Below are 27,415 nucleotides of genomic sequence, written 5' to 3'. Positions count from 1 at the left end.
CGTCACCTGTACCACCACATGTACAATAGTGGAGAAAGTTATATTTCCTGCGTCATCAGTATAAGGGCCATAATACTAGTAAGATGTGCTCACGTCTTACTATAATTTTCCATTAGTTTAATAAAGTGGCTTTAATTTCTTCGAATCTCAAGCTAGAGCTGTTGAATAATTTAATTTATATATCACCATTCAAACACTTTAACAGTCCATAGCTCATCAAACATTAAAATAAATTTTATTACTTAATATCATATTAATTATAAAATAAAATAAAAAATTATTCAAATTTTATCTACAAATTTATTAATATAATAGAATAAAATACAATTAAAAATATAAATTAAAAAGTATAATTATTTATTTTGTAATTATTAGAATTTTTAATAATTTATTAATTTTCAGTTATTTATTTAATTAACTAATAAAATAAAAAATAATTGGGGAAAAAATTTATTAGGGGCATTTTAATTTATAAAACATGTTGAATTCATTTTAAATTTCGTCAAAATTTAAAGGAATTAGTGTTAGTTGTAACCAATCCCATACAAGTAGAATTGAATTCTAATTGAATTACACAAAATTTTAGGAATTGAAATTGAATCAAACACGGTGGTGGTGGCTAAGAGTTCATCTCCCTCCTCTTCAATTTCATAAGCCTTTCCGAACATCCTCTCCATTCCTTCCTCTCTCTCTCTCTCGCTCTCAAAACTGGGGATCTTATGTGCAAGCCTCTGTTTTAGGTGGATTTGAGGCTCTATCCTTTTACAAATCTCTCTACTTGTGGGAATTGTGCTCTGTCCTTCAATTTTTCAGCTATTTTGCTTTGGACTCTCATCAACAAAACCAATATCTACCATGGCTGTTGATTATTTTCCCAAGCATTTGGTGTTCAACATCTTGTTCAAATTACCCGTTAGAAGTGTTGTTAGATTCAGGTGCGTTTGCAGATCTTGGTGTGCTCTCTTTTCTGATCCTAATTTTGTATATAAAAACCTACTCTCTTGTTCTGATTCTACAACCAATTCCCAAATCCTTGTCAAATATGATGATTATAGGTTTGAATATTATTTGGCTTTTTCTTTTCTTTGCAATGATACATTTGACATGTCTCCCCCACAAGAAATTCCATGTCCTCATGATATAATGGAAAAATGCTCTTTCGTTGACATCGTGGGTTCTTGCTGTAATGGTGTAATTTGCCTCCGTGATGGATATTTCTTTGAGGATTTGCTTGGGTTATGGGATGATGTTTACAACTACGAGAGTAATATTGTTCTATGGAACCCAACTACTTCTGAAACTAAGATACTACCTCAATCCAATCTTTCACATCCTCCTTCTGAGTCTTTTTCATTGGAAATTGTAGAATTTGGATTTGACTCCACAACGTGTGATTGCAAAGTACTCAGGATTTTTGAGTATTTGACTCATGATAACCAATGTGATTACCTGGCGGAGATCTATAGTCTGAGGGATGATACTTGGAGAAAACTTGATGTCTCTCTGAATTCTTGGGAGTTGCCTCGTTATAAGTTCGAAAATGACATCTCTGATTATAGTTATGATCATAGAGCTCATACGGGTGCAAATGGTACATTTCATTGGTGCGCAAAAGAGAGAGACCATAGTCGAGATTTAATTGTTTCTTTCGACTTGAGCAATGAGGTTATCAAAACAACAGCTCTACCAGATGCTTTCAGTTCTCGCGATTTTTGGCGGACAATTCTTTGCTTGAATGAGCATGTTGCTTTGTCTCTGTCTACTAATCATCATGTGGAGTTGTGGGTATTGCTTGAATATGGAGTTGAAGAGTCTTGGACTAAATTATTTACCGTAGCATACCCAGAGTGTTTGGAGATGTGGCTGCCATTAGGATTTTCAAGGAAGGGCGAGCTATTTTTCTCATCGTGGAGTCAACACTTGATCGTATGGAACCCTCCTGAAGAAACAATTAGCCCTGTTCCTTTAGAAGGAGCAGTACATACAAGCAATTGCTTGCAGGCTGTCCCTTACATGGAGTCCCATACTTCATTGAAGGGTTGCAACAAATTAGAAGATGAGCAAAATTCTGGAGATGCAGCGCAATGTTGAAGCTCTTAATTTCATCAGAGCTCTTGTGCTTCTTCTCATCAATTACAACTTATAATACTTTTATTAATATGTTGCTTATGTATTCAGTTAATGTTGTGTTTGATACAATTGGTAGAACTGAAATAAGTTAATAAAGGACATTTTTGTTATGTTTTCTTCTTTGTTTACTTTATAATAATAATAGTTCACTTCTAACTTTCTTTAATTAATATCTAGAAGTATGATCATCATTACTGGCCAAACCCAACAAATCAAAGCGTTCATCTCCTTCATTTGATTGGCATTTTTTTGCATTTGCCACATTTTCTTCAGTATTATCATTTTTTTAAAATTAGTTTTTTTTAGTCTAATAAAATCTTCTATCTAGGAACTAAAATTGATTCATCAACTCTCTCGGTTTAATCTCAAGTCATTATGATTGATATTCTTATTCTGTCAAAAGATTACATTCTTTATACAGAAATTCTGCAATTGATTTCATTGGATCGATAAAAGATTGTGAATTTGCTATTGACCATCACCATTTTGATCTCCCTTTGGTGGTCATCAATCCAACATCTTTGACCCATTTCCCTTAATATTTGGGACTACTCATGCGACAGATTCCCTTCCCGCTGCTTTATCTGTACCGACCGTCCTAACTACTCTTCCTTTGACCGTCCTAACTGATGATCTGAGATCCAATAGAATAGGGTTTTACAAGGGTTTTGTATTACTGAATAAGGCTTAAGTTTCCTGAGGAGGGGACTCCTCTTTTATACATTGTCTTGCTTGCTGGTGACGTGTAAAGGCCTCTCCAGGATTTGGCCACGCGTCTCTGCCATGCGGATTCGGAGGTACTAGGGTATCAGCCGCCTGCTCCATGCGTAACGGCCTCTGATTCTCCTCGTGCGTACGTTTAAGCGGATCTGCCAGGCTGTCTGGTGAATATTATTCTGGATCCTGGGTTGGGCTGAAAGTCGGGCTGGACGCTAGGCTTGAGAGGAGAGAGCCTGCTTCTCGTGGGCTGGGCCGTTATGAATGAAGAAGCTGGGCCGAGCCCGGTCTTGAAGGTTGATTGAGCCAGGCTTGTTGGGTATATCAGATACGTGGGCCTCTATGTTATAGGCCTTTAACGGTGGTTAAGCCCCTGGTCCGGGGTGAAGAAATCCATCGGTCATCAATTGCCCCTTCACCTTCTCGGCAGTTATTGCTCCAACTGCCGAGGGGGTGAATACCAAGAACTATTATGATCGCGTCTGTTCGGGTTCAGGTGCCTTAATAACATCCTTTCATCTTTCAGTCGTTGCGCAGTTTCTGAATTCTATCTGCTCTTTTCTCTTTCTGTCTTTTTTCTATTCTTCTTGTCCTCTGCCGCCTTTGCTTTTTTTTATCATCATTATCTGGACATCTCCTTTCTTTCCTTTCCCGTGAATATCTTTTAAGAATCTGACATCACTGGCTTAGAGTCTAGTGTAGCTCTGCCCCGTGCTAAGTCCTCAGGCTCCGAGTATATATCAGCGCCAGCTTTTCTTCATTCTTGAGCCTTCTGTTGAAATGAGAAATTCTTGTTTTATCTGTGGCAGGTCTATTCGACGCCTTCTTCAAACAGATTGCCTTGTGCCCCAGAGGTTTGCTTTGATTTTGCTCTTATCATCTTAAGGGAGAACTGTTTCTGACTTGTCTCTGTTTTGAAACTTTTTGCAGTTCCTGAAATAAAAATGGGTCAGTTCAAAATTCTTGAAAATTTGATGTTACCTCTAAGGCGTCTGGATGGTGCATTGAAGATCCTTCTGGTATGGCAGTCGAAGGGTGGGACCATTCGGCAAGCTGTTGAAACTGCTTTACCCGGGTCGTCTGGCCGGCCTCCTCCTCTGCTTGTTGTCCGGGCTCCAAAGAAGTTCTGGGCTGTTGAGGGGTTCGCTCTAACTTCACCTTTTTCCGCAGAGAAAAAGGGAATTTCCTCGATGCCCCTGTTGTCCTCTTTTGATATAAATGGGAGTGGCGCCGGCGCTCAGCTTGTTGTTCCTTTTGATGTGAAGTACCAGTATTATTGCTCCCTTCGATGTGAAGTACCAGTATTATGTGAGACTGGGATCTGCTGCACTCAGTCAAGTCTCCAGCGATTTCTTCGAATGTGTACTTCACGATCTCTTCGGGGTCGTAGCCCGAAGACTTATGTTTTTCATGTGTGGTGCACAGCCGGCATACAATATCTGAGCTTGTTCGAATGTACCGTGCATCACATTCGGGTAACCGAACGTTTGCCCATGGGGACAGTGAGAAATGCTTATGGGAATCAACTTGTTCAGTTCCCCTATAATAGCGGCATAGATCTTGGCCTTTTCTGAAAAACTCACATTCCGAGCTGCGAGAAGTCCTCCGAACTGAAGACTAGAATAGTAGGGTAGGTGATAATCGTAGATGATGAAGTATTTGGATATGTAAATCCTTTAAGGATAGTCTTTCATCCCGTAGTGTAGGCCTTTGTAACGTGCTGTAATGTACTTTTCTTTTAATGAAGTTCTTGTTCTGCTCTCATACTCAAGCTGTTCTTCCTTTATCATGTGTGAAATACTTTAGATTGCTCGCCTTATAATTTTAACCAACTGAGCTCTGTCCTGCTTTTTTCCGAGCTGATCTAACCATATCTGCGAGCTCTGATGAGTTGAACTTCGGATCCACTTAGCCAACTGGGCTTTCAAGTTTCCGAACTGGACTGTCTGACCGACCTGTGAGCTCGGTCTTTACTTCGATGAATTGAGCTTTGAGTCTCCTTCATCCGGCCGGGCTCTCAGGTCATGTTGTCCGAGCTGGACTAACCGACCTGAGAGTTCTGTCTTTGCTTAGTGAAATGAGCTCTGAGTTTCCTTTAGCTGGCCGAGCTCTCAGGTCATGTTGTCCGAGCTGGACTAACCGACCTCTGAGCTTGGCTTCTGATGAGTTGAACTCTAAGCTCTCAGCTCAGTATGGATCCGAGGTACCCTTGTCGTCTCTTTCCGATCTCGTAACCCTTGTTTTAACAAGTCAAATCTTATATATATTCTACGTGATGAGTAGGTCTAACCTTTATCATGCTTTCATCTGCTTGCATCTTTGAGTTTTTCCTTCTATTTCCTTGATACTTACCACGGATGTGGTGAAGTGATGAATCTTGTGGGTTAAGTTGTCTTGGCTGGAAATCAGGTCCGAACAAGTTGGGCTTGCCTGGACTTTTAAGTGATGGGCTACCATTGTGGACCTGGCCCTTGATAGATGTAGACAAGCCCAGCGATCATCCTTTTGCCCCTTTACCTTCTCTCCGGTTATTACTTAGCCGTTGAGAGGGTAAACTTCGAGAGCAATTAATGATCGCGCCGCTCCAAGACAAAACTGTTCAGATCAACGTTCCGTCTCATCATTGCCTTTCATTTCTAATTCCTTCTGTCTTCTGAAGAAACTAGCTCTTTTCTGCGTTCTGTCTCCCTGCAACTCCTTCTGCTTTTCTCACCTTATTGCATTTTCAGGTACGCTTCCTTGTTCTTCCATGGCCCTTTCAGAGCTTCCTGATGTTGTTGACATTGAGTCGCATATTACTCCTTCCAACATAACTAAGTACATTTCCCGGAGGCTCTTAGATACTCCTCTGTATCTGATTCGAGCACCTTTTCCAAATGAAAGGATAGTTCTTCCTTACCCACCCCCTTCGGGTTTGGTGGATCCCCAAGAGGGTCGCCGTATAGTGTTTTTCTTGAAGCAGAGAGAATTCGGTCTACCGTTGCCTTTCACCCCTTTCTTTATTGAGGTTTTTGAACATTTCGGGGTGACTCCTCGGATGTTATCCCCAAATTCCATTTTGTTCATGTCCTGTTTTGAGTCTATCTGCCTGGGTTGGGGTTTTACACCCACGGCCTGTCTGTTCGTTACTTTTTTCCGCCTGGTTAAGGCGGTTCAAAACTTCTATTACTTTTCTCCCCGTAGGGGGTTGTCTGTTCTCACAGGCTACAAGGATTCTATAAAGGGATGGGTAGAGAATTTCCTTGTGGCGGAGCTGAAATTAGAGTCCGCCAGAACGTGGGAGGTGGATCTAAGTTGGGGGGAGATCTTTCCGGGGTGCAACGAGTTGCCCCAATTGAGTCTTGTTGAGCAGGTGGGGCTGCTTCGACTGACTTCTGTTGATAAGAAGTATGACGTCGAGAAGTGTATGTTCGTGTCCAATCTTAGGGATATCCGGGACACGGGTATAGTGCCTTGTCCAATTATTCTATTTCTTCTTTGCCCGTAATAGCAGGAGATATGCTGACTCTTTGTACCTTCGTGTTTTTTGTAGCTTCTGAAGTAAAAATGGATGATATCAAGTTTCCTAAGAACTTTGTCCTGTCTCGGGACAATATGCATGCGATTTTTGACGCTTTTGGGGATGGGCGTTCAGTGACTGAAATTGCTGCGGAGATGGTTCAATCTGCTTCCTCCAAGAAGGTTAGCCGACCTCCTGCCAAAGCTTCTTCTAGAGCTTTGAAGCCGAGCTCCCGCAGCGCCAAGCCGTCTAGCCGCGGTGGGTCGAGCTCAACTCTTAGGCCTGCTGGAGGGTCTAGGTCTGCCCCAGCTTCCTCGGAGGGCGTGGGAGGAACCTTTCTTCCTATTGTGGAGCAGACCCCTACCGTTGAACAAGTAGAGCAGGGTATTGCCCATTCTCCTGGAGGGGTGTCAGGGGAAAAATCTGAGTTCCCTGTTACTAAAGACAAGGAGGCCTCTGGGACAGGAATGGAGATCATCCTCCTAGATGACCAAGTCTCAGAGGTTTCTGCTCAAAATGCCCCTGCCTCTGTGAGGATTGGATCTGAGGGCGCTCTACCGAAGACCGGGGATAAACGCCCAGCCCTATCCGAAACATCTGCTCCATCTCCAGCTTGGAAGAAATCCAAGGCTGCCACAGGACCTTCTCCAGCTCTTCCTCCCCTTGGGAAAAAGAAAGGTGTTCCTGCTGTGCCTTCATTGTCTCCTTCCGGGAACGTTCTAAGTGCGTCAGACATTACCCCCGAGTCTCCGGCCAGTGCTGTCGCCGAACTGCTCAGGGAGCAGATGTTCGACGGAATTACAGAGGCTTCGGATCCTCGTCTTCTTGCCCTGACTGGGCTTTTAGCCAGTTCTACCAAGGAGCAAGTGTCCTTCCGATCTCGCTCTCGTGAGGAGCTTGGATCTTCAATTAGAGAAATGCTTCTAATGGTAAGTTGTTTTTTTTTTTTTCTTTTCTGACAGTTGTTCCTCCATTTTAGGCGACGGGCCTCTTTATGGAGGTGGATGCTCGTGATCGCTCCCTCCAGGAGTCTGTAGACCGCCGGATTGAGGAGGCGCGTCTGGAAGAGAACTTATCTGCAACCAGTGATGCAAGGGGTAATCTGGTAGCTGCTCGAGAGCAAATCCAGTCCCTCCAGGGGGAGCTGCGTTCGGCGCTAGAGGCCCTTAAAAAGGCTGATGAAAAGGCGGCTGAGACAGCAGGGTATACCAAGTCTTTAGAAGCAGAGCTGTCTCAGACTCGTGAGGTTCTCAGAGTGTCTGATGAGAGGGCAGCTGCTTTGGAGGTTCGCTGCGAAGGGGTTTTAAAGCAGCTGTCTTCTGTGACAGAGGCCCTTAGCGAAAGGGATGAGGCCGTGAGGCAAAAAGCTGAGGTCCAGCAGCAATATGGGGTCTTAAAGGCTGATTTTGAAGAGCTTCAAGCTCAACTGGAGGAAGCGAAGGCTCAGAAGGAAGCAACCCTAGCTCGGGTGGAGGTCCTTGAGCAGGAGTTGAGCACGAGCTCTGATCGTATCAGAGATCTGGCTTCATCGGCTGAGGAGTTCAACCTTCGCCATCAGCAGCTCAACCATGAAGTCAGGACCTTGGAGCGTAAGTGTTCAGCCCTGCTTAGGGTAGTAAAGCATTTTGAAGACAGATCTCAGGTGGTGCGTGAGCAGTGCATAGCGAAATATCAGGAGTCGGATGAGCTGAAAAGGAAGATCGAGCAGGCCTGTGAGGCTCACCTCCAGGACTACAAGGACTCTTCCGAGCTTAAGGAATTTGTGGCTGAGGCCTGCGAAGCACATCTTAATGAGTATAAAGCTTCTGGTGAAATGGGAGCGGCTGTTCTTAAGAAAGCCTTCCGCATGTATGTGACCGGCTATAATCGTGGTTTAAGAGAAGCCAGACACGCTCCTGATACTCCTTTGGCCGAGCTTCGCAAGTATGAAGCGGACTCAGATGGCGAGCCAGTGTTGTATGGGGAGGATGATTTCCCTATGCCCCGAGGAGATTGCCGGAGGAACATAGACCGGCCAGCTGAGTCTTCTTCAGGGGAATCCGAGCTAGGGTCAGAGGAAGATGACTCTGATTCTGGGAAAGAAAGCCTCCGCCCTGGATCAGAAGTTGCCCCTACTATTAATGTTGAGAGCTCTGGCCCAAGGGACACCGAGCTTCCTTCAGAGGTGGCTGTAAATAGAGATAATGCAGGTGAGGGTGTTCTTACTGATGTAAGTCCTTTAAGGACTATTTATCCTCCCACCTCGCCGGAGAGATAAATTGTAATAGTCATTGATGAGATATCAGTTTCCTCTTTTTTGTTCTTGTTTTTCATATTTCTTGAAATTTATCTCTACTCTTCGTATTTATGATGTAAACTACATATTTTCATTCATAATCTCTGAATTAATCTTAAGTTGCGAGCTCAGCTCTTAACTGATAGTCTGAGAGATCAAATTTCGTACCTTTTTAATGGCAACTATCATGTCTGTTTTTTGCTTTTAGCCCTTTCTTCTTGGCTATGACTTTGTATATTTGTTCCAGATAAACTGATTTAGGCTTTGATTATAACCTTTTTATCCTCCTAAGGATTTCTTCATTTATGAATCCTTCTATGGAGGGAGCTCGGCCTTTCTCTTTGGCCTTCGTATCTTGATCTTTTAAGGATATGAGTCTATCCGAGCTGGGAGCTCGGTCTTGGGCCTTTGTGAATATCGGTCCGAGCTGGGAGCTTGACCTTGAGTTTTTAAGAATATAAGTCTATCCGAGCTGGGAGCTCGGCCTTTTCTTCGAAAGCTAAAGTTTTGGCGTTAGCGTCTTTTTCGAGGTCGGGGCTTCTTTAGCTTATTAGACCTTGTACCTTTTTCATAGGTCGGAACCTGACTATCCGGGCTGGAAACTCGGCCTTTTTCTTTCGTACCTTGAATTTTTGCGGAGATAAGTTTATCCGAGCTGGGAGCTCGTCCTCAGCACTTCTATCGCGCCTCTTTAGTAGGTCGGAACCTTGATTTTTTTTTTCTCTTTTTTTTTTTTTTTGGTAGCTCCGGGCCTCTCTGTTTTTGTGAGGTCAGATAAGTTGTCCCTGCATGGGAAAAATTTTTTATTTTTGGGAGGCTCTTAAGTCCTTCACCAGCCGTTTTTGTTTTCCGGAGATCTTACGAGATCTTGGCTGAGTCAGGGTGGCCTCGGGGCCCCACCGGCTGTCCTTTGTTTTGTTTTCCCGGGAGTTCTAGGGGATCCCGGTCTTCATGCTCCGGGAGGCATCTTTTAGACCCTCACCGGCCGTTCCGGGGTGACCTCGGGGCCCCGCCGGCAGTTTTTTTGTTTTGTTTTCCCGGGAGTTCTAGGGGATCCCGGTCTTCATGCTCCGGGAGGCATCTTTTAGACTCTCATCGGCTGTTCCGGGGTGACCTCGGGGCCCCGCCGGCAGTTTTTTTATTTTGTTTTCCCGAGAGTTCTAGGGGATCCCGGTCTTCATGCTCCGAGAGGCATCTTTTAGACCCTCACCGGCCGTTCCGGGGTGACCTCGGGGCCCCGCCGGCAGTTTTTTTGTTTTATTTTCCCGGGAGTTCTAGGGGATCCCGGTCTTCATGCTCTGGGAGACATCTTTTAGACCCTCACCGGCCGTTCCGGGGTGACCTCGGGGCCCCGCCGGCTGTTTTTTGGTACCTTCTTTAAGGTTTTGCACAAGATTCAGGCTCATGGGCCTTACTGTCGCTTCGTCATCTCAGCTGGTTTTGTGCCTAACTGAGGTCTTGTTTTCAAGGGATCTTTCTGAGCCCTGTTCTTTCTTTTTCATGGAAAAATGTTTTTCACAAAGATAATCACATTGTATAAACAATTTTCATTTATTCATGTTTGTCAAAATACAATGTTTTTCTTTACAAATATTTCAAGGGAAATACCTTTTTAAGTGCTGGATGTTCCAAGCGTGGGGCTCGGGAATTCCTTGCATATCTTCAATTCGGTATACCCCGGGCTGAACCACTTTTGTCACCTTGAATGGACCTTCCCAGGTCGGTGCTAGCTTGCCTGCGGCTGCTCTTTTTCCTGTAGCTTCCAGGTTTCTTAAAGTCAGGTCTCCCACCTTCAAGCTTCTTTCTCTGACCTTTTGATTGTAGTATCTTGCCGCTCGTTGTTGATAAGCAGCAGTTCGGACTTGGGCTTCTTCCCTAACTTCTTCAAGAGTATCTAGGTTGCTCCTTAATTTGTCCCCATTAGCGTTCTCACTAACGAATTGAACTCGATGAGTGGGGATCTGCAACTCAACTGGGACTACAGCCTCTGTGCCATAAGCAAGTGCAAACGGGGTTTCTTGAGTGGGCGCTCTGGGAGTGGTTCGGAGTGCCCATAGAGTGCTATTGAGTTCTTCTGCCCAATTCTCCTTTGCGCCATCCAGCCGTTTCTTTAATCCTTGAAGGATAGCTCTATTAGTGACTTCCGTTTGGCCATTAGTCTGAGGATGAGCCACGGAGGAGAACTTATGCCATATGCCCATGTTCGTCGTGAAGGCTCTGAAAGTGCTGCAGTCAAATTGTCTGCCGTTGTCTGAGATAAGTACTCTTGGTATGCCAAATCTGCAGATGATATGTCCCCATACGAAATCTATCATCTTGCGAGCTGTGATTGTGGCTATTGCTTCTGCCTCTGGCCATTTCGAGAAATATTCCACAGCCACCACTACGAATTTCCTTTGCCCCGTAGCCTTGGGGAAAGGTCCCAGGATGTCAATTCCCCATTGTGAGAAAGGCCATGGACTGGATATGCTTGCTTGAGGAGTGGCAGGGGTCCTGATGGCATTAGCAAATCTCTGACATACGTCACACCTCCGGACAAACTCTTCTGCTTCTTTTTTAACAGTGGGCCAGTAGTATCCTTGCCTGAATATTTTGTTAGCTAATGTCCCTGCTCCCTCGTGAGCCCCACATAGGCCTCTATGTATTTCCTCCATTACCTTTGCAGCTTCTTCCGGACTCACACACCGGAGCCATGGGCTGGACTTCCCTTTTCTGTATAAAGTTCCCCTTATTACTTGGTAATTGGCAGCTCGAGCTGCTATCTTTTTGGCTTCAACTTTATCTTCGGGGAGTTCGCTCTTTTCCAAGTATCTCAGGTATGGAGTCATCCAAGTTGGGCTCTGTTCCACCTGCAGTACTGTGTTTGTCTTCTTGAAAGCAGGTGTGTTGACATGCTGTATGTATACTTCATCAGGGAGCTGCTCTAACTCTTCTTTGGTCAGTCGACTAAGCAGGTCTGCCTCCTCATTTTCATCTCGAGGTATCCTCTGAAATCTGGTAATAACTCCTCGGCTTGTGAGGTCGGCTTCCACAGTTTTTACTTTATCGAGATAACTCTGCATGATGGGATCTCGGGCCTGATATACTCCCGTCACCTGGTTGATCACCAGCTGAGAGTCACTATTCACCTCGAGGTCGGTTACCCCTATTTCCAAAGCTACCAACATTCCGTTTACCAAGGCTTCATATTCGGCCACATTATTAGAAGCTTTGAATTCTAGCCGTAAGGCATAACATACTTTAAAGCCCTCCGGCCCCTTAAGTATTATCCCAGCGCCACTGCCCTCAGAGCCTGATGCTCCGTCTACATATAGCTTCCAGCTGGACTCTTGGGAAAGCTCTCCCTCTCCTTCTTTTCTTGGTATCTCCGAGGATGATCCTTCCTTCTCCTCGTTGAATGAGCATTCTGCTATGAAGTCAGCCAGCACTTGAGATTTTATAGCTGTCCGAGGTCGGTACTCCAGACAGTAAGGGCTGATTTCCACGGACCATGCTAACATTCGTCCTGAAGTTTCCGGCCTACGTAAGATCTTCTTTAAGGGTTGGTCCGTCATCACAACTCCTTGGTGGCCTTCCAGATAAACTTTGAATTTCCGGACTGCTAACAACAAGGCATACGCCAATTTTTCAATGTTCGAGTATCTGACCTCAGTGTCTCTGAGTACCTTGCTGACGTAGAAAACAGGTTTCTGCTCCCCTTCTTCCACTCTTACTAGTACTGCGCTGACTGCTTGCTCTGAGGCTGCCAAGTATATCAGGAGTTCTTCCCCTTTTATGGGGCTGCTGAGCACGTGAGGCGAGCTGAGTTATTCCTTAAGCTCTGTGAAGGCTTTTTGGCAATCTTCTGTCCATTCAAAATTTGGAACCTTCCTCAATTTTTTGAAGAATGGCAAACACTTTTCTGCCGACCTCGACATAAATCGGTGAAGCGCCACTACTCTCCCGGTTAATCTCTGGACGTCCCTTACACAGGTCGGCTCTGGCATATTCAATATGGCTTCCACCTTCTCCGGATTGGGCTCAATGCCTTTTCCACTCACCATGTATCCCAAGAACTTTCCTCCCCTGATGAAGAAAGCACACTTTGCTGGATTCAATTTCATCCTGTATTGATCTAACACCCCAAATATCTCCCTTAAATCCGTTATGTGTTGTTGAAAAGTTGAACTTTTAACCACCATGTCATCCACATACACTTCTACATTCCTGCCGATCTGGTTCTTAAAGATTTTATTCATTAATCGTTGGTAAGTTGCCCCGGCGTTTCTTAATCCGAAGGGCATAGCTCTGTAGTAGTAAGTCCCGTCTTCAGTTATAAATGAGGTCTTCTCCTCATCCGTCTTTTCCATTGGGATTTGGTGGTAACCAGACATAGCATCCAAAGAAGACATATAATCAAAACCGGCCGTTGAGTCGACCATCTTATTAATATCGGGGAGGGGGTAACAATCTTTAGGGCAGGCCTTATTCAGGTCGGTAAAATCTATACACATCCTGTATTTGCCATTGGCTTTTTTGACTAACACAGGATTTGCCAACCACTGTGGGTACATAACCTCCCTAATAAAGCCTGCCTCTTCTAGCTTCTGCACTTCTTCCTGGGTAGCCTGCTGCTTCTCTCTTCCCACTACTCTCTTCTTTTGCTTTACTGGTCTGGCCTCGAGGAGGACATTCAATCGGTGTGTCATCACTTTGGGGTCAATTCCCGGCATGTCTAAGGGCTTCCATGCGAAGGTCGGCGCGTGACTTCGGATCAGGGTCATGACTTCACCTTTTTGTTCTTTGGTGAGGCTGGCATTAAAACTGAAGACCTTGCTTGCATCTGCTTCTGATAAGGGGAAGGTCTCCAACTCTCCGACTGGCTCTGTCCGGGCTTCTTTTGTTTCATCTCTGACCTCCAGAACTTCCGAGTCAAGTGCTTCTCCAGTTGAGCTTGGCTCTGTTACTGTGGCCAAGTATACCGCCCTTGCTTCTTCCTGGCTGCCCCGGACCATTCCCACTCCTTCTTCCGTTGGGAACTTGAGTGCCAAATACCTGATGCTAGTGACAGCTTCAAAGTTGAACAACGCCGGCCTCCCCAAAATCGCATTGTAGCTCAGTGGGAGTTTGACCACCAAAAACACCTCATGATGGGTGCGAGCTCTGGGTGCTTCTCCCAAGGTAAGGGCCAGCTTCACCTTCCCTTCTACAAGTACCGGTGCTCCTCCGATCCCTTTGATGGGTGACTGGTCCCGAACCAGCTGTTCCTCTGGGATTTCCATCTGCTGGAAAACCCGATATGGCAATAAATTGACCTTACTCCCATCATCCACCAGAACCTTCTTCACCCGAAAATTATGAATGACTGCTTCAATGACAAGCGCGTCATCATGGGGCATCTGAATGCCCTGTGCATCTTCCGAAGAGAAAGCGATGGTCATGGGAGAGTGTTCAACGATCTGCATAACCTCGCCATTGCTGGTCTCCCCTTCCCGGTTTCTCTTCTTTCCTCGACGGTTCATCCGTCCTCCAGTTCCTCCAACAATCATATTAATAGTCCCACTGGACCCATCATTCACTGGTCCAGCTTCAGTTCTCCTGGGCATCTAGGCTGCCGGACCGGGTTGAGGCCTCTGCCCCTCCGGTTTCTTCACAAAATTTTTGAGATGCCCCCTTTTTATCAACCTTTCAATCTCCGCGATTAACTGAAAACAGTTATTTGTATCGTGGCCATGCGTCCGGTGGTACTGACAATACTTGTCAGGATTCCTCTGATCTGCTTCCGACCTCATGGGTTTAGGCCACTGGAGGAACTCCTTATCCTGGACTGCCATGAGCACTTCGGCTCTGGAAGCGTTGAGGGGAGTAGGCTTCTCGGGAACCCAAGGAGGGAGCACTCGTGGTTCATGAGCCCTGGGAGGAGGGGGAGGCCTTTGATCCCTTCTTTCCCAGGCCTGCTTGTACGGCTCAGGCCTCTTTCCACGCTTCTTCTCGTGTTTCTCCGGCCTCCCCTCCTCCGGGGCTTTCTCTTTTCCTGCCACCCCTTTGGCAAATCTACTCATTACTAAGGCGTCATCCTGCCTTATATACTTTTCCGCCCTCTTCATCAACTCGGCCAGTGAGGTCGGAGGTTTCCTGCTCAGAGAACCAAAGAACTCGGCAGAGGTTGTTCCCTTTTGCATGGCCTCTACCGCCCTTCCTTCGTCAAGCTCGGGAATCTGCAGGGCCTCCGTATTGAAACGGGCAACATACTCTCTGAGGGATTCACCAGCTTTTTGTCTCACTGTTTCCAGATAGCTCGTCTTCCTATCTGCTGGCACCCCGGCTACGAACCGGCTAATGAAGCGGGTGGCAAGATCTCCGAAACTTTTAATGCTTCCGGCCTCCAGGCTGTTGAACCATGCCCTCGCTGGTCCCGAGAGCGTTGTTGGGAACACCTTGCACATCAGAGCATCTGACAGAGTTTGCAACTCCATGAAGGTCTTATAGTTCATGACATGCTCTCTCGGGTTACCAGCCCCATTATAGGCCGCCATCGGCGGCATCATAAACTTTTTGGGAACGGTCTCCTACTGCATTAACTTTGAGAATGGAGAAGAAGTAGGCAAGGAGGTTTGACTCTGATCTTTCTTACCTAGCTAGGCTAGGAGCTGCTCCTTCAACCTTTTCAGCTTTTGGTTCATTTTCTCGTCTTCCGGGCTGGATCTTTTGCCCAAACTACATTCTTCCTCCTCTGTTTCAGTTCCCGTTTCCCTGGTTGTTTCAGCAGAATAGTCGTCCACCTCTTCATTTTCTATCAACTCTCTTGCCCTTCTCCCATGGATTCGGGCCTCCGGTTCTTCCTCTTCTCCGGCATCGTGGTTGTTAGTTTGGAGGCGGGCGGAGGTAGGTCGGGGTTCATCGGTTCTGGGTTCCTCCACTACTGGGAGTGCGTTTACTGGGGTGCTAAGTCCCCTTTGTTGCATTATCTGCCCCAACCAGTGAGCAGTAGTCTGTAGCTGGAGAGCCATAGTTTGAATGTCCTGGTTAGACAGGGCCATGGTGGGAGTATTCCCTGCCAAGCTTGGCGAGGGGTTGAGAGGAATAGGCGTTTGGTTATTCAACGTTGTAGGGCTAGAAAAGGAGAACTGCTGCCCATCTTGGGCAGAGCTCAGGTCGTTTGGAATGTTAAGGTTACTTTCTTGGTGGTTTGCCATCGTGGATCTCAGTGGGTTTTGAAAGTGAAAACTCCGGTGATGAAAAGATCTCCTTCGTTTCCCACAGACGGCGCCAATTGATGATCTGAGATCCAATAGAATAGGGTTTTACAAGGGTTTTGTATTACTGAATAAGGCTTAAGTTTCCTGAGGAGGGGACTCCTCTTTTATACATTGTCTTGCTTGCTGGTGACGTGTAAAGGCCTCTCCAGGATTGGGCCACGCGTCTCTGCCATGCGGATTCGGAGGTACTAGGGTATCAGCCGTCTGCTCCATGCGTAACGGCCTCTGATTCTCCTCGTGCGTACGTTTAAGCGGATCTGCCAGGCTGTCTGGTGAATATTATTCTGGATCCTGGGTTGGGCCGAAAGTCGGGCCGGACGCTAGGCTTGAGAGGAGAGAGCCTGCTTCGCGTGGGCTGGGCCGTTATGAATGAAGAAGCTGGGCCGAGCCCGGTCTTGAAGGTTGACTGAGCCAGGCTTGTTGGGTATATCAGATACGTGGGCCTCTATGTTATGGGCCTTTAACGGTGATTAAGCCCCTGGTCCGAGGTGAAGAAATCCATCGGTCATCACTAACTACTCTTCCTTTGTTCTTTCTCCTTCTCGGTGAAAAAAACATCATTCTACTTTGTTCTCTCCTTGTTACACCGAAAGTGCAAATCAAAATCCTAATCAAAATGGGAGATTTAAATAGAGAGCAATAATAACAAATTGTATAAAAATATTATTGTCATTAAAAAAATAATTAACAACGAATTGGTCATATTTTTAATAGAATGACCAATTTGTTTAATGAATTTAAAGTTTAAGAATTTTATTATTAAATAAATTTTAAATAAAATTCAATTTGTGAATTTTGTTAAAACTCGAGGACTTAACTGTAAATTATTCTTAAATATTTTTATATATTTTTAATGTATAAAAATAAGAAAAAAAATATTTGCTATTATATTGCTTCAAGCTTTAATATTAAGTTCCTCCCCAAATATAATAGTAAAAAAAAAAAAAGATTTGATTTAATTATAATAAATACAAGAGCTAGTACACCTTTATCCCGTAAATACAACGGCAATTAAGAAAATCACTCTGTGTAGACTCTTGAAGTCACAACCATCTAATTCTATGAAGAGAGGAATCGTCCAATTGTAATCTTTAATAATTTTTTTATATTTTCCTTACTTGAAGCACTTAATCCATTTTTTTATATTGGACAGGTGAACGAGAGTATTAACAATTTCCTTGATATAAATTTAAGATATCATGTTATCAGCTTTAATTCATTTTTTAAATTTTGCTGACTCTTCTTTAGAGAATACGCTCTTCATTAATAAATCCTAACTTATCAAGATAATCAAAATAAATCTAAATACTTAAATAATCGATCATACTTTAAACTAAAAATCTATTTTGATTTAGATATTAGATATAACTGATAATTATTATTTGTAGTTGATAGCACACATAACTAGTTATAATGGTAGTTAAAAATTTATTTTAACTTATATATATTAAGAGTTTGATAATGTCTAACCATTATTGTTGAGGTATAAAATTATTAATAAAATTATTTATCGATTTATTATATTAATAAAATAAATATAAAATTATAAATTATTATACAATATATAATAATTAAAAATTGTTGTATGTTTGATATATAAAAATTGATAAAAATAACTTATAAATACATTAATTATAAAAAGACTATTTACATAAATTATTTTTTTATTAAATGATAATAAATGTTATAAGTTTAAACGTTTAATAAAGATATTGTAGTAATATATCTCTCTCAATTTGTATTTATTAAATTAATATTTTTATTAATTAATTTTGAATTATAAATATTTATAATGTTTAATGCTATATCTCCATATACTATTATTTGATACTATATTTTTCGGTCAATCAATTTTAAGTATGAACGTCTATCATTGATTCAAAAAAAAAAAAAAATTATCAGCGTCTATCAGGCTAAATATTATTTTTATATTTAAATTATAATTATTAATTTTATTAACTAAATTAACAGCATATGTTTAAACAAACTACTTGATATTATAAGTATGTTTTAAAAAGAGTGATTAGTTAAATAATACAGTCATCTAATAACCTAATACTAACTATAAGCACTAACCGGCTTAGTAATTAACGGACTTAATTTGATAAATACATTTTGAATAAATTTGAGATTTTTTAAATTTTACTATTTTCAATTTTCATTTTTCATTTTTCATTTTTTTTTATAAAAAATTATAAAATATTTTTTTAAAGTATTTAAAAAATTATTTTTTCAGTAAAAAATATTAAAGTAATCTAAAACCAAACCCTAAGTGCCCCCACCCAACATCATATTCTCTCCTCCAAAGAAACTGCCGCCCCAAATGGGAAGACTCATTCTTCCCTAAACTTCTCCTTCCCACTTCTTCTGCATCTTCAACTTCTTTTTCCCTAAACAACTTGCAGCAAACTAGCACCCAAGGACAGCCGCACGCCGCACGCCGCACGCTGCACCCAACCGCAACCGCTTGATGCTGCTCTGTCGTTCGCGTATGTGTTGATATTTGTTATATTTGTCTGCAATCTCATTCAAGATCCATTGATATCTATGTATAATCACTTTTATTTCAAGATTTGTTGCTAGTATCTTTTGTGTATGGGTTGATATTTGTGAAATTTCTCTACAATTTCTTTCAAGATCTGTTGATATTTACGCGACCTGGGTTGCATTATATTGATATTCATGAGCATATCTAAATGTATTTGTGATATTTGGATTGGTTGAAATTGAGTGATTAAATGTATTTGTGTTGGTCTCGTGGATACAAGAAGTATAATTGCGGTACTTAAAAAAAATTAGAGAGAGGAAATCCCTGTCTCTATTTTCAATCCTCGGTCTTTGTTTTCTTTCCTTTGAGCAGCGTCTCCCTCTTCCTGCTCACGGCCGTTCGGTCTATATTAATTTCTGATTTTAGCTGTGTTGCTTTGTCTGTCGCTTGAATCAGTTTCCGCATGATCTATTGTTCTATTTTTTTCAGTAATTTGTTGAAATTCTCAGACATACAATTGTAGATCATGCCCCATAAGTTTTCATTTTCCTCTGTTATTATATTCTGGCCCTGATAATCTTGATGCTTGGATATTGAATTACTTGTTTTGACGTGCAGCAAATTGACTTTTGGTTCTAAGATGCAATTTATAGGAATTTTCATTTTATTCTTCTAGTTTTTTTTTTAAATAATAAATATAGTTATGGGTTAATTAGTTTACTTGACTGACTGTTTTAATTAAGCAAATACCAAATGGATTTTATTTTCCTGTGAGACCTGCTTAGTTGAATGATTGCTATATGGATAATATTGCACCTTCATTAACGTTGCTTTGCCTAGGGTCTTGTCCAGTTTTAACTATGATTAACGGTTGCTCTTCTTTTTGGAAAAGGCGTAAATGGTTATTTGAGTCCTTAATAGAGTTTTAGTTCATAATGTTCTTGCATTGATGCATTGGATGTTTCTTTATGATTAGAAATTGTTGAAGAAACCAAGGCAGCTGCTATAATATTGAATCTGTGCTAAAGAAAAGGAAGAGAAGTGAGGAATGGTCATTGTTGAAGAACCAAGAGCTGAAGGTAAAGAAGGATGAAAATGCTTAAAATAGAAAGATAATCTTTAAGAGGGCTGAGCAAAATAGCAAAGAATACATAGTAAAGGTAAGCAACGAAACTGAATCAGAAGCTAGAGTGGTTTTCCTGTTCCCTGTTCTCTTATTAAAATGTCATTGTTTTTGTTCAATGTCATATAATATTCAATGTCATATAAATATTTTATAATTTTAGGGCAGTAGTAGTAAAGTGAATTTAACAAATCATAATGGGTTAACTTCATTTCTTTCCATTGATAAGCAACATTCTTTTGGTTCCATTTTTCTTTTGAACTCAAATACGATTTACTAGCTAGTCTGAGTATCTGCCAACTATGTATGACTTTCTAAACTTTGTAAACTTACTCTGTCAGTATTATGTTAAATGCTAACCACGAGATGCCTTTGATCCGATTTACTTTGCGTGGAGCAGTACTCTTCTAGGGGAATTGTTGGAAACCCACACTTTTCTTGCCACCAGACAATCTTGATAAACATGGTAAGCTATCGATATGGTATGTGGGTCCACTATTCTTAGTGGCTAAGAGTTCATCTCCCTCTTTAATTTCATAAGCCTTTTCTAACGTCCTCTCCATTCCTTCCTCCCTCCCTCTCTCTCTCTCAGAACCCGGGATCTTATGTGCAAGCCTCTGTTTTTAGTGGATTTAAGGCTCTCCTTTTACAAATCTCTCCACTTGTGGGAAGGGTCCTCTGTCCTTTAATTTTTTAGTTGCCTTGTTTGGGATCCTCATCAACGAAGCCAATATCTACAATGGCGTTTGGTACTCAACATCTTGTTCAAATTGCCCCTTATATCATGTGTTGTTAGATTCAGGTGCGTTTACAAATCTTTGTGTGCTCTCTTTTTTTATCCTAATTTTATATATATAAACCTACTCTCTCATTTTGATTCTACAATCAATTCCCAAATCCTTGTCAAATGTGATGATTATAGGTTTAAATATTTGGCCTTTTCTTTTCTTTGCTATGATACATTTGACATGTCTCCTCCACAAAAGATACATTGGTTAACATTTGTCCACAAAAGACATTGATCGATAATTATACCTAGTAGGTAGTAATTGATTATTGTATGTATCATATTTTTGATATTTTTGGTGTAACGTTATAATCTTTTTAAAAATTGATCTATTGGAACAGATATTATTCCCAATAATAGCTTGTACAAGATTGTTGATATAATTCAAGGTTTGAACGGCCTGTCAAGACCCATCATCGAATATGCAAGCTTTGAGCAGCCTGTCAAGATTCATCATCGAATGCAAAAAGAAAAAACTCCTCTTATCTAGGTATACTTTTTCCCATTATATTTATATTTTTTAAATTTAAATTATTTAACCTATTGCCCATTATATTTATATTTTTTAAATTTGAATAGTCAACAAAACTTATTAATTAATAAAATATTATTCATAAAATACTTTTATTTATAAAAATTTAAGATTTATTTTTCTAAATTTAAATAATTTAATAAATAATTTTAATTATATAAATAAATTAGAAATTAATTAAGTGAGATAATTATTTTTTAATAATAAAAATAGCATATAAAATTAATTTACGCAATTATGAATAATTTTTAAAAAATTCATATGTTGGAGTTAAAATTTTAAAGACGAAAAATAAATTTTTTTAAATTAAAAAAAATAAAAAAATAAAATAAAATAAATAATTAAAATTAAATGAACTAAAGTAATATTAGTTGATAAAAGGATTAAAGAATTTAATTTTATAAAATATAAAATATTTTAATTGAGTAATTTTAAAATAAAAAAGAATTAATATAAAAATTTCATGATAATTTTTATATTATAAATAAAATTACTTAAATAACTCTACATAATTTAAAAATTTTCAGGCACCTAGAGGCCGTTGTCTACGGCGCCGTCCTTGATTCCTAAAGAACATATTTGAAACTAAAGCTGCCCTCGCTTGAAAGCCAGATAGCCAGATAGTGTGTGAAAATCATGAAAAGTTGTTTGCATGGCTGCCATTATTTGCTTAATATAAGATTAATTATTTTGGTAAAATAATTAATATTATGTTATTAAAATACAATGAGAAATAAGAAAAACATTTCATTAACTTGTTATTTTTTAAATTTTTTTTGGAAATATCACTCAGGCTCACTGATATATTATTTATTTATTTATTTTTAATTAACAATTATTTTATTAATTTTTTTAACATTTTATTTACATATCTTTAATTAAAAGTGTTTAATTAACTTGTATAGGGAAAAATAGTGTAATGCATGGTGATGGGTTGTTATTATGGACAAAACACGTGATACTGTTCAGATAAGTTGATAGGGAATCAATTTTAAGGGTTCAATCAGGGATGGCATTGGCAGACGGGCGGGTTTTTACAGGTATCCATTTGCTCAAACCCTATTAAAATGGGTTTGGGTTTTTACAAAATGAATTTGGATAAATTTGGGTTTGGATCCGATACCCGTTACCCGAACCGATTACCTATATACTAACAAAACTAACCCTAATCCCCATTTCGTTTTCTCATTTTACTCGAGTTTCCCCTCTCCGTCGGCGCCTCTCTCCTCCGCTTCTCTTCCCATAATTTCCAATCGATGTCTCTCCTCTACTTCACTGCCGACAGCCGAGTAGGCACCGGCGACGTCTCCTTTCTTAAATTTTCTCTCTCCCCAGTTAGCGATATCTCTCTCTCTCCGGCGACATCTCCCACTTTCCAGTCAACTTTCCAGTCAACGCCTCTCTCCCCAACTTCACTGAGGAGTGTCGGTAGCCCAGTTGGCACCGTCGATGTCTCCTTTCTCCCCCAGTCCAAGATAAATCTTCTCTCTCCCCAGTCACTCATATCTCCTCTCTCTCCAGTGTGCCAACGTCTGAACTCTCTTCAGGTTTGCAATTAAATTTTTTGATAATTAAGATCTTTTATGTGCATGTTGTTAAAGAATTTTTAGTTGATTAATGGTTGTGGTTTCATGAATTTGTTTGTTATTTGTGTTATAATATCTAAATCTTTAAATTTTTTGTCATTCAATTGTAAAAATCGGGTTTGGGTATTCAACGGTATTGTTAAACGGATTTGTTTGGGACGGGTTCAGGAATTTTATATATAATCGGATTTGGGTTTAGGTACTCTCAATTTTCCATTCCTAGGTTCAACTGATTTGGAATGCATGGTTATAGGTTGTTATCATAATCAAAACACATGAAATTCAAATTCACACAAACATAATCTCTCCGAACTTCAGGAACTAAGCATGCACAATCTTTCTTACTATTGCCAAACCTCCTCTAAAAATAAGTAATGTATATTTTTTATACCTCCTTTACCACATGATTAATCTTAAAAATTTCTATAAAAATAATAATATTTTATTAATTTACAATTTATTCGTATGTAAAATAAAAAAATAACACTCTTTCTCTCTAATTTCTTAAAAAAAAAAGAAAAACAAAATACTTATTAACATTGATACAAGGAGTCTAGAGGGCAACTTCAAGAGCATGCTTAAACTAGAAATAAGGACCGATTAGTAATGCATGTGATGGGCAGTTATTACATACAAAACGCATGAAATATTCATATTCGCACAAACATGATGTCTCGGAAGTCCAGGAATCAAACATACATGATCTTTCTTGCTATTGCCGAATCTCCTCTAAAAATACTTAATATAGGTATGCGGTTTAAATTATCTTAAAAACTTCTATAAAAATAATATTTTATTATGAAAATAATAATATTTTATTAGTTTATACTTGAAATAGGTGTAAATGCACATTATACTTCCCTTCCACTTCTCTCCTCCCCTATATATATATATATATAGGATAATATGTGTAAATGCACATTATACTTCCCTTCCTCCTCTCTCCTCCCCTATATATATAGGATTACTTGTGTGTAGTTTCTTACACCCAACTACACAATAGAAGTCCAAGTATTTTATTCAAACTGTGAACATGTTGTTTCTCGTTCTATTACGTGCTATTTTTCATCCTTTCAACATTACATCTGCTGCTACTGACTACGATACATTTTACTTAATACTAATCAGGTATAGGTTCACCTTACACGGATTGTGGCCAATTACTCTGGATGGCAAGAGTCCTAATTACAGGAAATGTAAAAGGATTCCCTTAATGCTAATCAGGTATATGTATAGACATATTTTAGTGTTTTTAATTCTCAAAATTAAAAATTCATTTTCATTTATTTTATTTTGTGACAGCTAATTCACTCTCAGATCATCCATGATTTAAACAATTTGTGGCCCTCCCTCGAAAAAAATAGTGCTAATACTAAATTTTGGAAACATGAATGGGAGCATCATGGCAGATGCACTACGTGGGAGCAATTTCGCTACTTCCAAACATCTATTGAAAGGGTAAAGCATGCGAATACACTTGAAATGTTGAAAGCATCAGGTAGTAATTATTATTGTATGTATTATATTCTTAGTATTATTGTTTTAGCGTTATAATTTTTTTTAAAATTTATCTATTGGAACAGATATTATTCCCAACAATAGCTTGTACAAGATTGTTGATATAATGTAAGTTTTGAGCGGTCTGTCAAGACCCATCATTGAATGCAGAACAAAAACATCGGATGACGCACATCCTTTATTATACCAGGTATATTTTTGCCTTACCAGGATGTTCTGGAGAACAGTTTCAAAACTGTCTACCCATGCCACCAAATGGGCAATTAGGATATGCATGCGGCACAGCCTTGGAAGGTATACTTCCTTCAACGGCAATGGCATTTCAATCTTCATGGAAATTATATTTGATTACATGTATAATCTTTAATCATTATATATCTTTTATAATAATTTTAGGGCAGTGGTGAAAAAAACTATCATTCTACTTTGTTATCTCCTTGTTATGTTGATACCTTAATGAATTTCATAGTTATAGAAAAAAAAATCGATGTTACTAGACTATAGAAAGAGGAACCGAAAGTGCAAATCAAAATCCTAATTAAAATGGGAGATTTAAATAGAGAGCAATAATAATAAATTGTATAAGGATTATTGTCATTAAAAAAATAATTAACAATGAATTGGTCATATTTTTAATAGAATGACCAATTTGTTTAATGGATTTAAAGATTATGAACTTTATTATTATATAAATTTTAAATAAAAATTAATTTATGAATTTTGTTAAAACTCGAGGACTTAATTGTAAATTATCCTTAAATATTTTTATATATTTTTAATGTATAAAAACAAGAAAAAAAATTATTAATAAAATTATTTATCAATTTATTATATTAATAAAATAAATATATAATTATAAATTATTATACAATATATATAATAATTAAAAATAAAATTTTAAAACTTAATTATTTCTCATACACGTGTTGATATAATAATGAATATTACAAGTAGTTTAATATTATTTATAGTATTTTAAATTGTTATATGTTTCATATATAAAAATTAATATATTTAGTTAAAAATAACTTATAAATACATTAATTATAAAAATGACTATTTGCATAAATTATTTTTTCATTAAATGATAATAAATGTTATAAGTTGAAACGTTTAATAAAGATATTATAGTAATATATATCTATCAATCAGTATTTATTAAATTAATATTTTTATTAATTAATTTTAAATTATAAATATTTATAATGTTTAATGGTATGTCTCCATATACTATTATTTTTTATTTTTTTAATAAAAAAACGTAAACTTTTTTAAATTTCAAGAATGATCAACTTAGAATACAATCAGAAGGTGAGGAAAAAATCTCAATTAGGCTCAAAATACCATGGCTAACTCAAACAAGCGCATGAATTACACCATTAGCAGACCTACGAACAAAATTAATAGAAATAGAAATTATTTCCGAGATAAAAAATTTATAATAAAAAACAAGACTACAAAATAATGGCAAGTCCTGATAATTAAGATCAGGTATAACTCGAACTAAAAATTGAGCGTCTGACTCCATAATAACTGAGGACCAACCACCATCTTTGATCAGCTTAAAGCTTCCGTAAAAGCTATGACCTCAGCCGTAGAAGTATCACAATTATCAAGAATTCGTTGTTGACGTACTACAATAAACTCACCATTCCATCCCCTTAAAATACAACCCATTCCCATAGCCTAATGTAGTAGTAATGCAGTATCAACATTTAGCTTAAAAATTCCAATAGGTGGCTTTTTTCATTGGACGCAAACCAAGACATTAACAATCAAGTCCCTACAACTTTTAGCCGCCTCCCAATCTTGAAGAAGAGACTTTGCATGCCTAATCACAACATGAGGTGGACACATTTTCTGTTTCCATACCACAACGTTTTGTTGGAAAATCCCGAGATTATTGCAACTCAAATGCGCAGCGGAAAAATAAAAATCTCGAATTTCTTTTTTCCAGAACCCGAGTGCTTCGTTTATTTCATAAGAAGGATACGAGACTAACATATTAATCTCGTCAAGAAGATATAATCCCGGACTGATGGTGCTGTTTTTCAAACGAACACCCTCTATGGTATCCACACGAACGTCTTCTATCCTTCTAGAGTGCTAGCTCTCTCAAAGATGGATAGATTATGTGCTCCACAATCTACAGCTTTTAGACTGAATTTTCTCAAAACCCCCATTCCACAATTCGTAGAAGAGGTATTTATATGTTTCAGTCTTTTGTTTATTGTGTTTTTCCCATAACTCCTTTTCCTAAAAGAAGTTGTGTTCATCCTATAACTCTTTTTTTTAAAAGGAATTGTGTTCATAACCCACTATCACAATTTCGCAGATACTCAAATATTTTATGTGATAGAGTCCTTTATCTGTAACAGTTACAGATAGACTGCAGATTTTTTAAATATTATTATCTCATAATAATAAATCATTAATAATAATAACATTTTATTATTATTAATTATATTAATGGACTTTGGGCTTTTAGCCCATTAATATGACATAGCACATCAACAACGTTCTTTTGTGTGTGACCCAATAGGCTCACATTAATTGGCAATAGGTCCAGTTCCACAAGGCCCATAAGTCATAAGTGGCCTTTAGCAAGACATTATGACTACCTAACTAATATGAGGATCAATAGTCCGATAAAGCCTAATAAATAGAACATGTATTAAGTCAAATCTTGTAAGGTTTTGACGAGTTTTCATGTGTTTTTGAAGGTTTTGAGAGTTTTTGAGCAAAAGAACCAAGTTTTGAAGGTTGGAGAGTTGTGAGGAGATTTCTCCATATCTCCACGTTGGGATCGTTTAAGCTCTTGTTTGGAAGAGGTAAGTGAAGATCCTGAACTTCCTTTCTTGAGTTTTGAAGGTTTTATGGAAGTTTTATGGGTAGTATGCATGATAGGGTTTAGTTGAGGTTTTTAATGAGCTTTGGTGTATATGCATGCTTAAGTGTTATTTGTATGTTTGATGGAGAGGTTAGGACCTCTTTATGCATGTTATATGGTATATGCTAGTTGGGAGTAGTTGCTATGCATGTTGGATAGGTTTTGGGTGAAGTTTACATGAAACAGAGCAGGTTTCTGCCCAACGGGCAAAACCAGGTTCGGTCGCCGAACCCCTTGTGGAGGCAGTTTCGGCTGCCAAAGCTTGCCCCCGAACATTTGGACTTTCGTCTCTGGAGGCAAGGTTCGGCCGCCGAAAGTGCCGCCGAAGGTTGAGTTTCGTCTCTGGACGAGACTTTCGGCTGCCGAAGGTGCCGCCGAACATGCATGAGGTTCGTCTCTGGAGGGAAGTTTCGGCCGCCGAACCTGCCGCCGAAAGTGCCCTGTCCAGCTTTCTTTTGCATGTTTTATGTGATTGTTCTAGGATGCTTTAGAGGGTTTTTGGGGAGTTTCTTAGAGATGTGCTTGCGTTAGTATTGTCCCTTATTTCAGTCCACCTGTGTAGGAACGGACCAGAGGAACCAAGGAGGTCAGCAGTGAGCACTGCTTCAGAACCTATAGAGTGAGTACAGAGT

The 27,415-nt window shown here is 39.5% G+C and overlaps 2 protein-coding genes and 1 long non-coding RNA gene across 7 annotated transcripts; all 3 read left to right on the top strand.

The window, feature by feature from the left end:
• The first annotated feature begins 550 nt into the window (after positions 1 to 550).
• LOC110608425 (F-box/kelch-repeat protein At3g23880) lies at positions 551 to 2,247 on the top strand. Its single transcript, XM_021747640.2, has one exon. It carries the CDS (start codon positions 856 to 858, stop codon positions 2,089 to 2,091), a length of 1,236 nt encoding a protein of 411 aa, XP_021603332.2. The 5' UTR covers positions 551 to 855; the 3' UTR covers positions 2,092 to 2,247.
• A 4,146-nt stretch (positions 2,248 to 6,393) lies between these two features.
• LOC122723467 (uncharacterized abhydrolase domain-containing protein DDB_G0269086-like) lies at positions 6,394 to 8,872 on the top strand. Its single transcript, XM_043955619.1, has 4 exons — positions 6,394 to 7,069; positions 7,384 to 7,820; positions 8,004 to 8,194; positions 8,869 to 8,872. Exons 1-4 carry the CDS (start codon positions 6,394 to 6,396, stop codon positions 8,870 to 8,872), a joined length of 1,308 nt encoding a protein of 435 aa, XP_043811554.1.
• Positions 8,873 to 18,119: 9,247 nt separating this feature from the next.
• LOC110607739 lies at positions 18,120 to 24,086 on the top strand. 5 transcript variants are annotated; one of them, XR_006350446.1, is made up of 9 exons: positions 18,120 to 18,348; positions 19,324 to 19,507; positions 19,812 to 19,936; positions 20,063 to 20,272; positions 20,599 to 20,747; positions 21,695 to 21,829; positions 23,504 to 23,599; positions 23,678 to 23,873; positions 23,959 to 24,086. It is a non-coding gene; the product is annotated as an uncharacterized LOC110607739 (long non-coding RNA). The 5 variants fall into 5 exon arrangements; XR_006350447.1 differs by lacking the exon at positions 21,695 to 21,829 and having other exon boundaries at positions 19,336 to 19,507; XR_006350448.1 differs by lacking the exon at positions 21,695 to 21,829 and having other exon boundaries at positions 23,693 to 23,873.
• Positions 24,087 to 27,415: the final 3,329 nt, after the last annotated feature.

The sequence above is a fragment of the Manihot esculenta genome, chromosome 4 (genome assembly GCF_001659605.2).
Source record: "Manihot esculenta cultivar AM560-2 chromosome 4, M.esculenta_v8, whole genome shotgun sequence".
Taxonomy (NCBI): Eukaryota; Viridiplantae; Streptophyta; class Magnoliopsida; order Malpighiales; family Euphorbiaceae; genus Manihot; species Manihot esculenta.
This window is presented reverse-complemented; position numbering and strand designations above follow the sequence as displayed.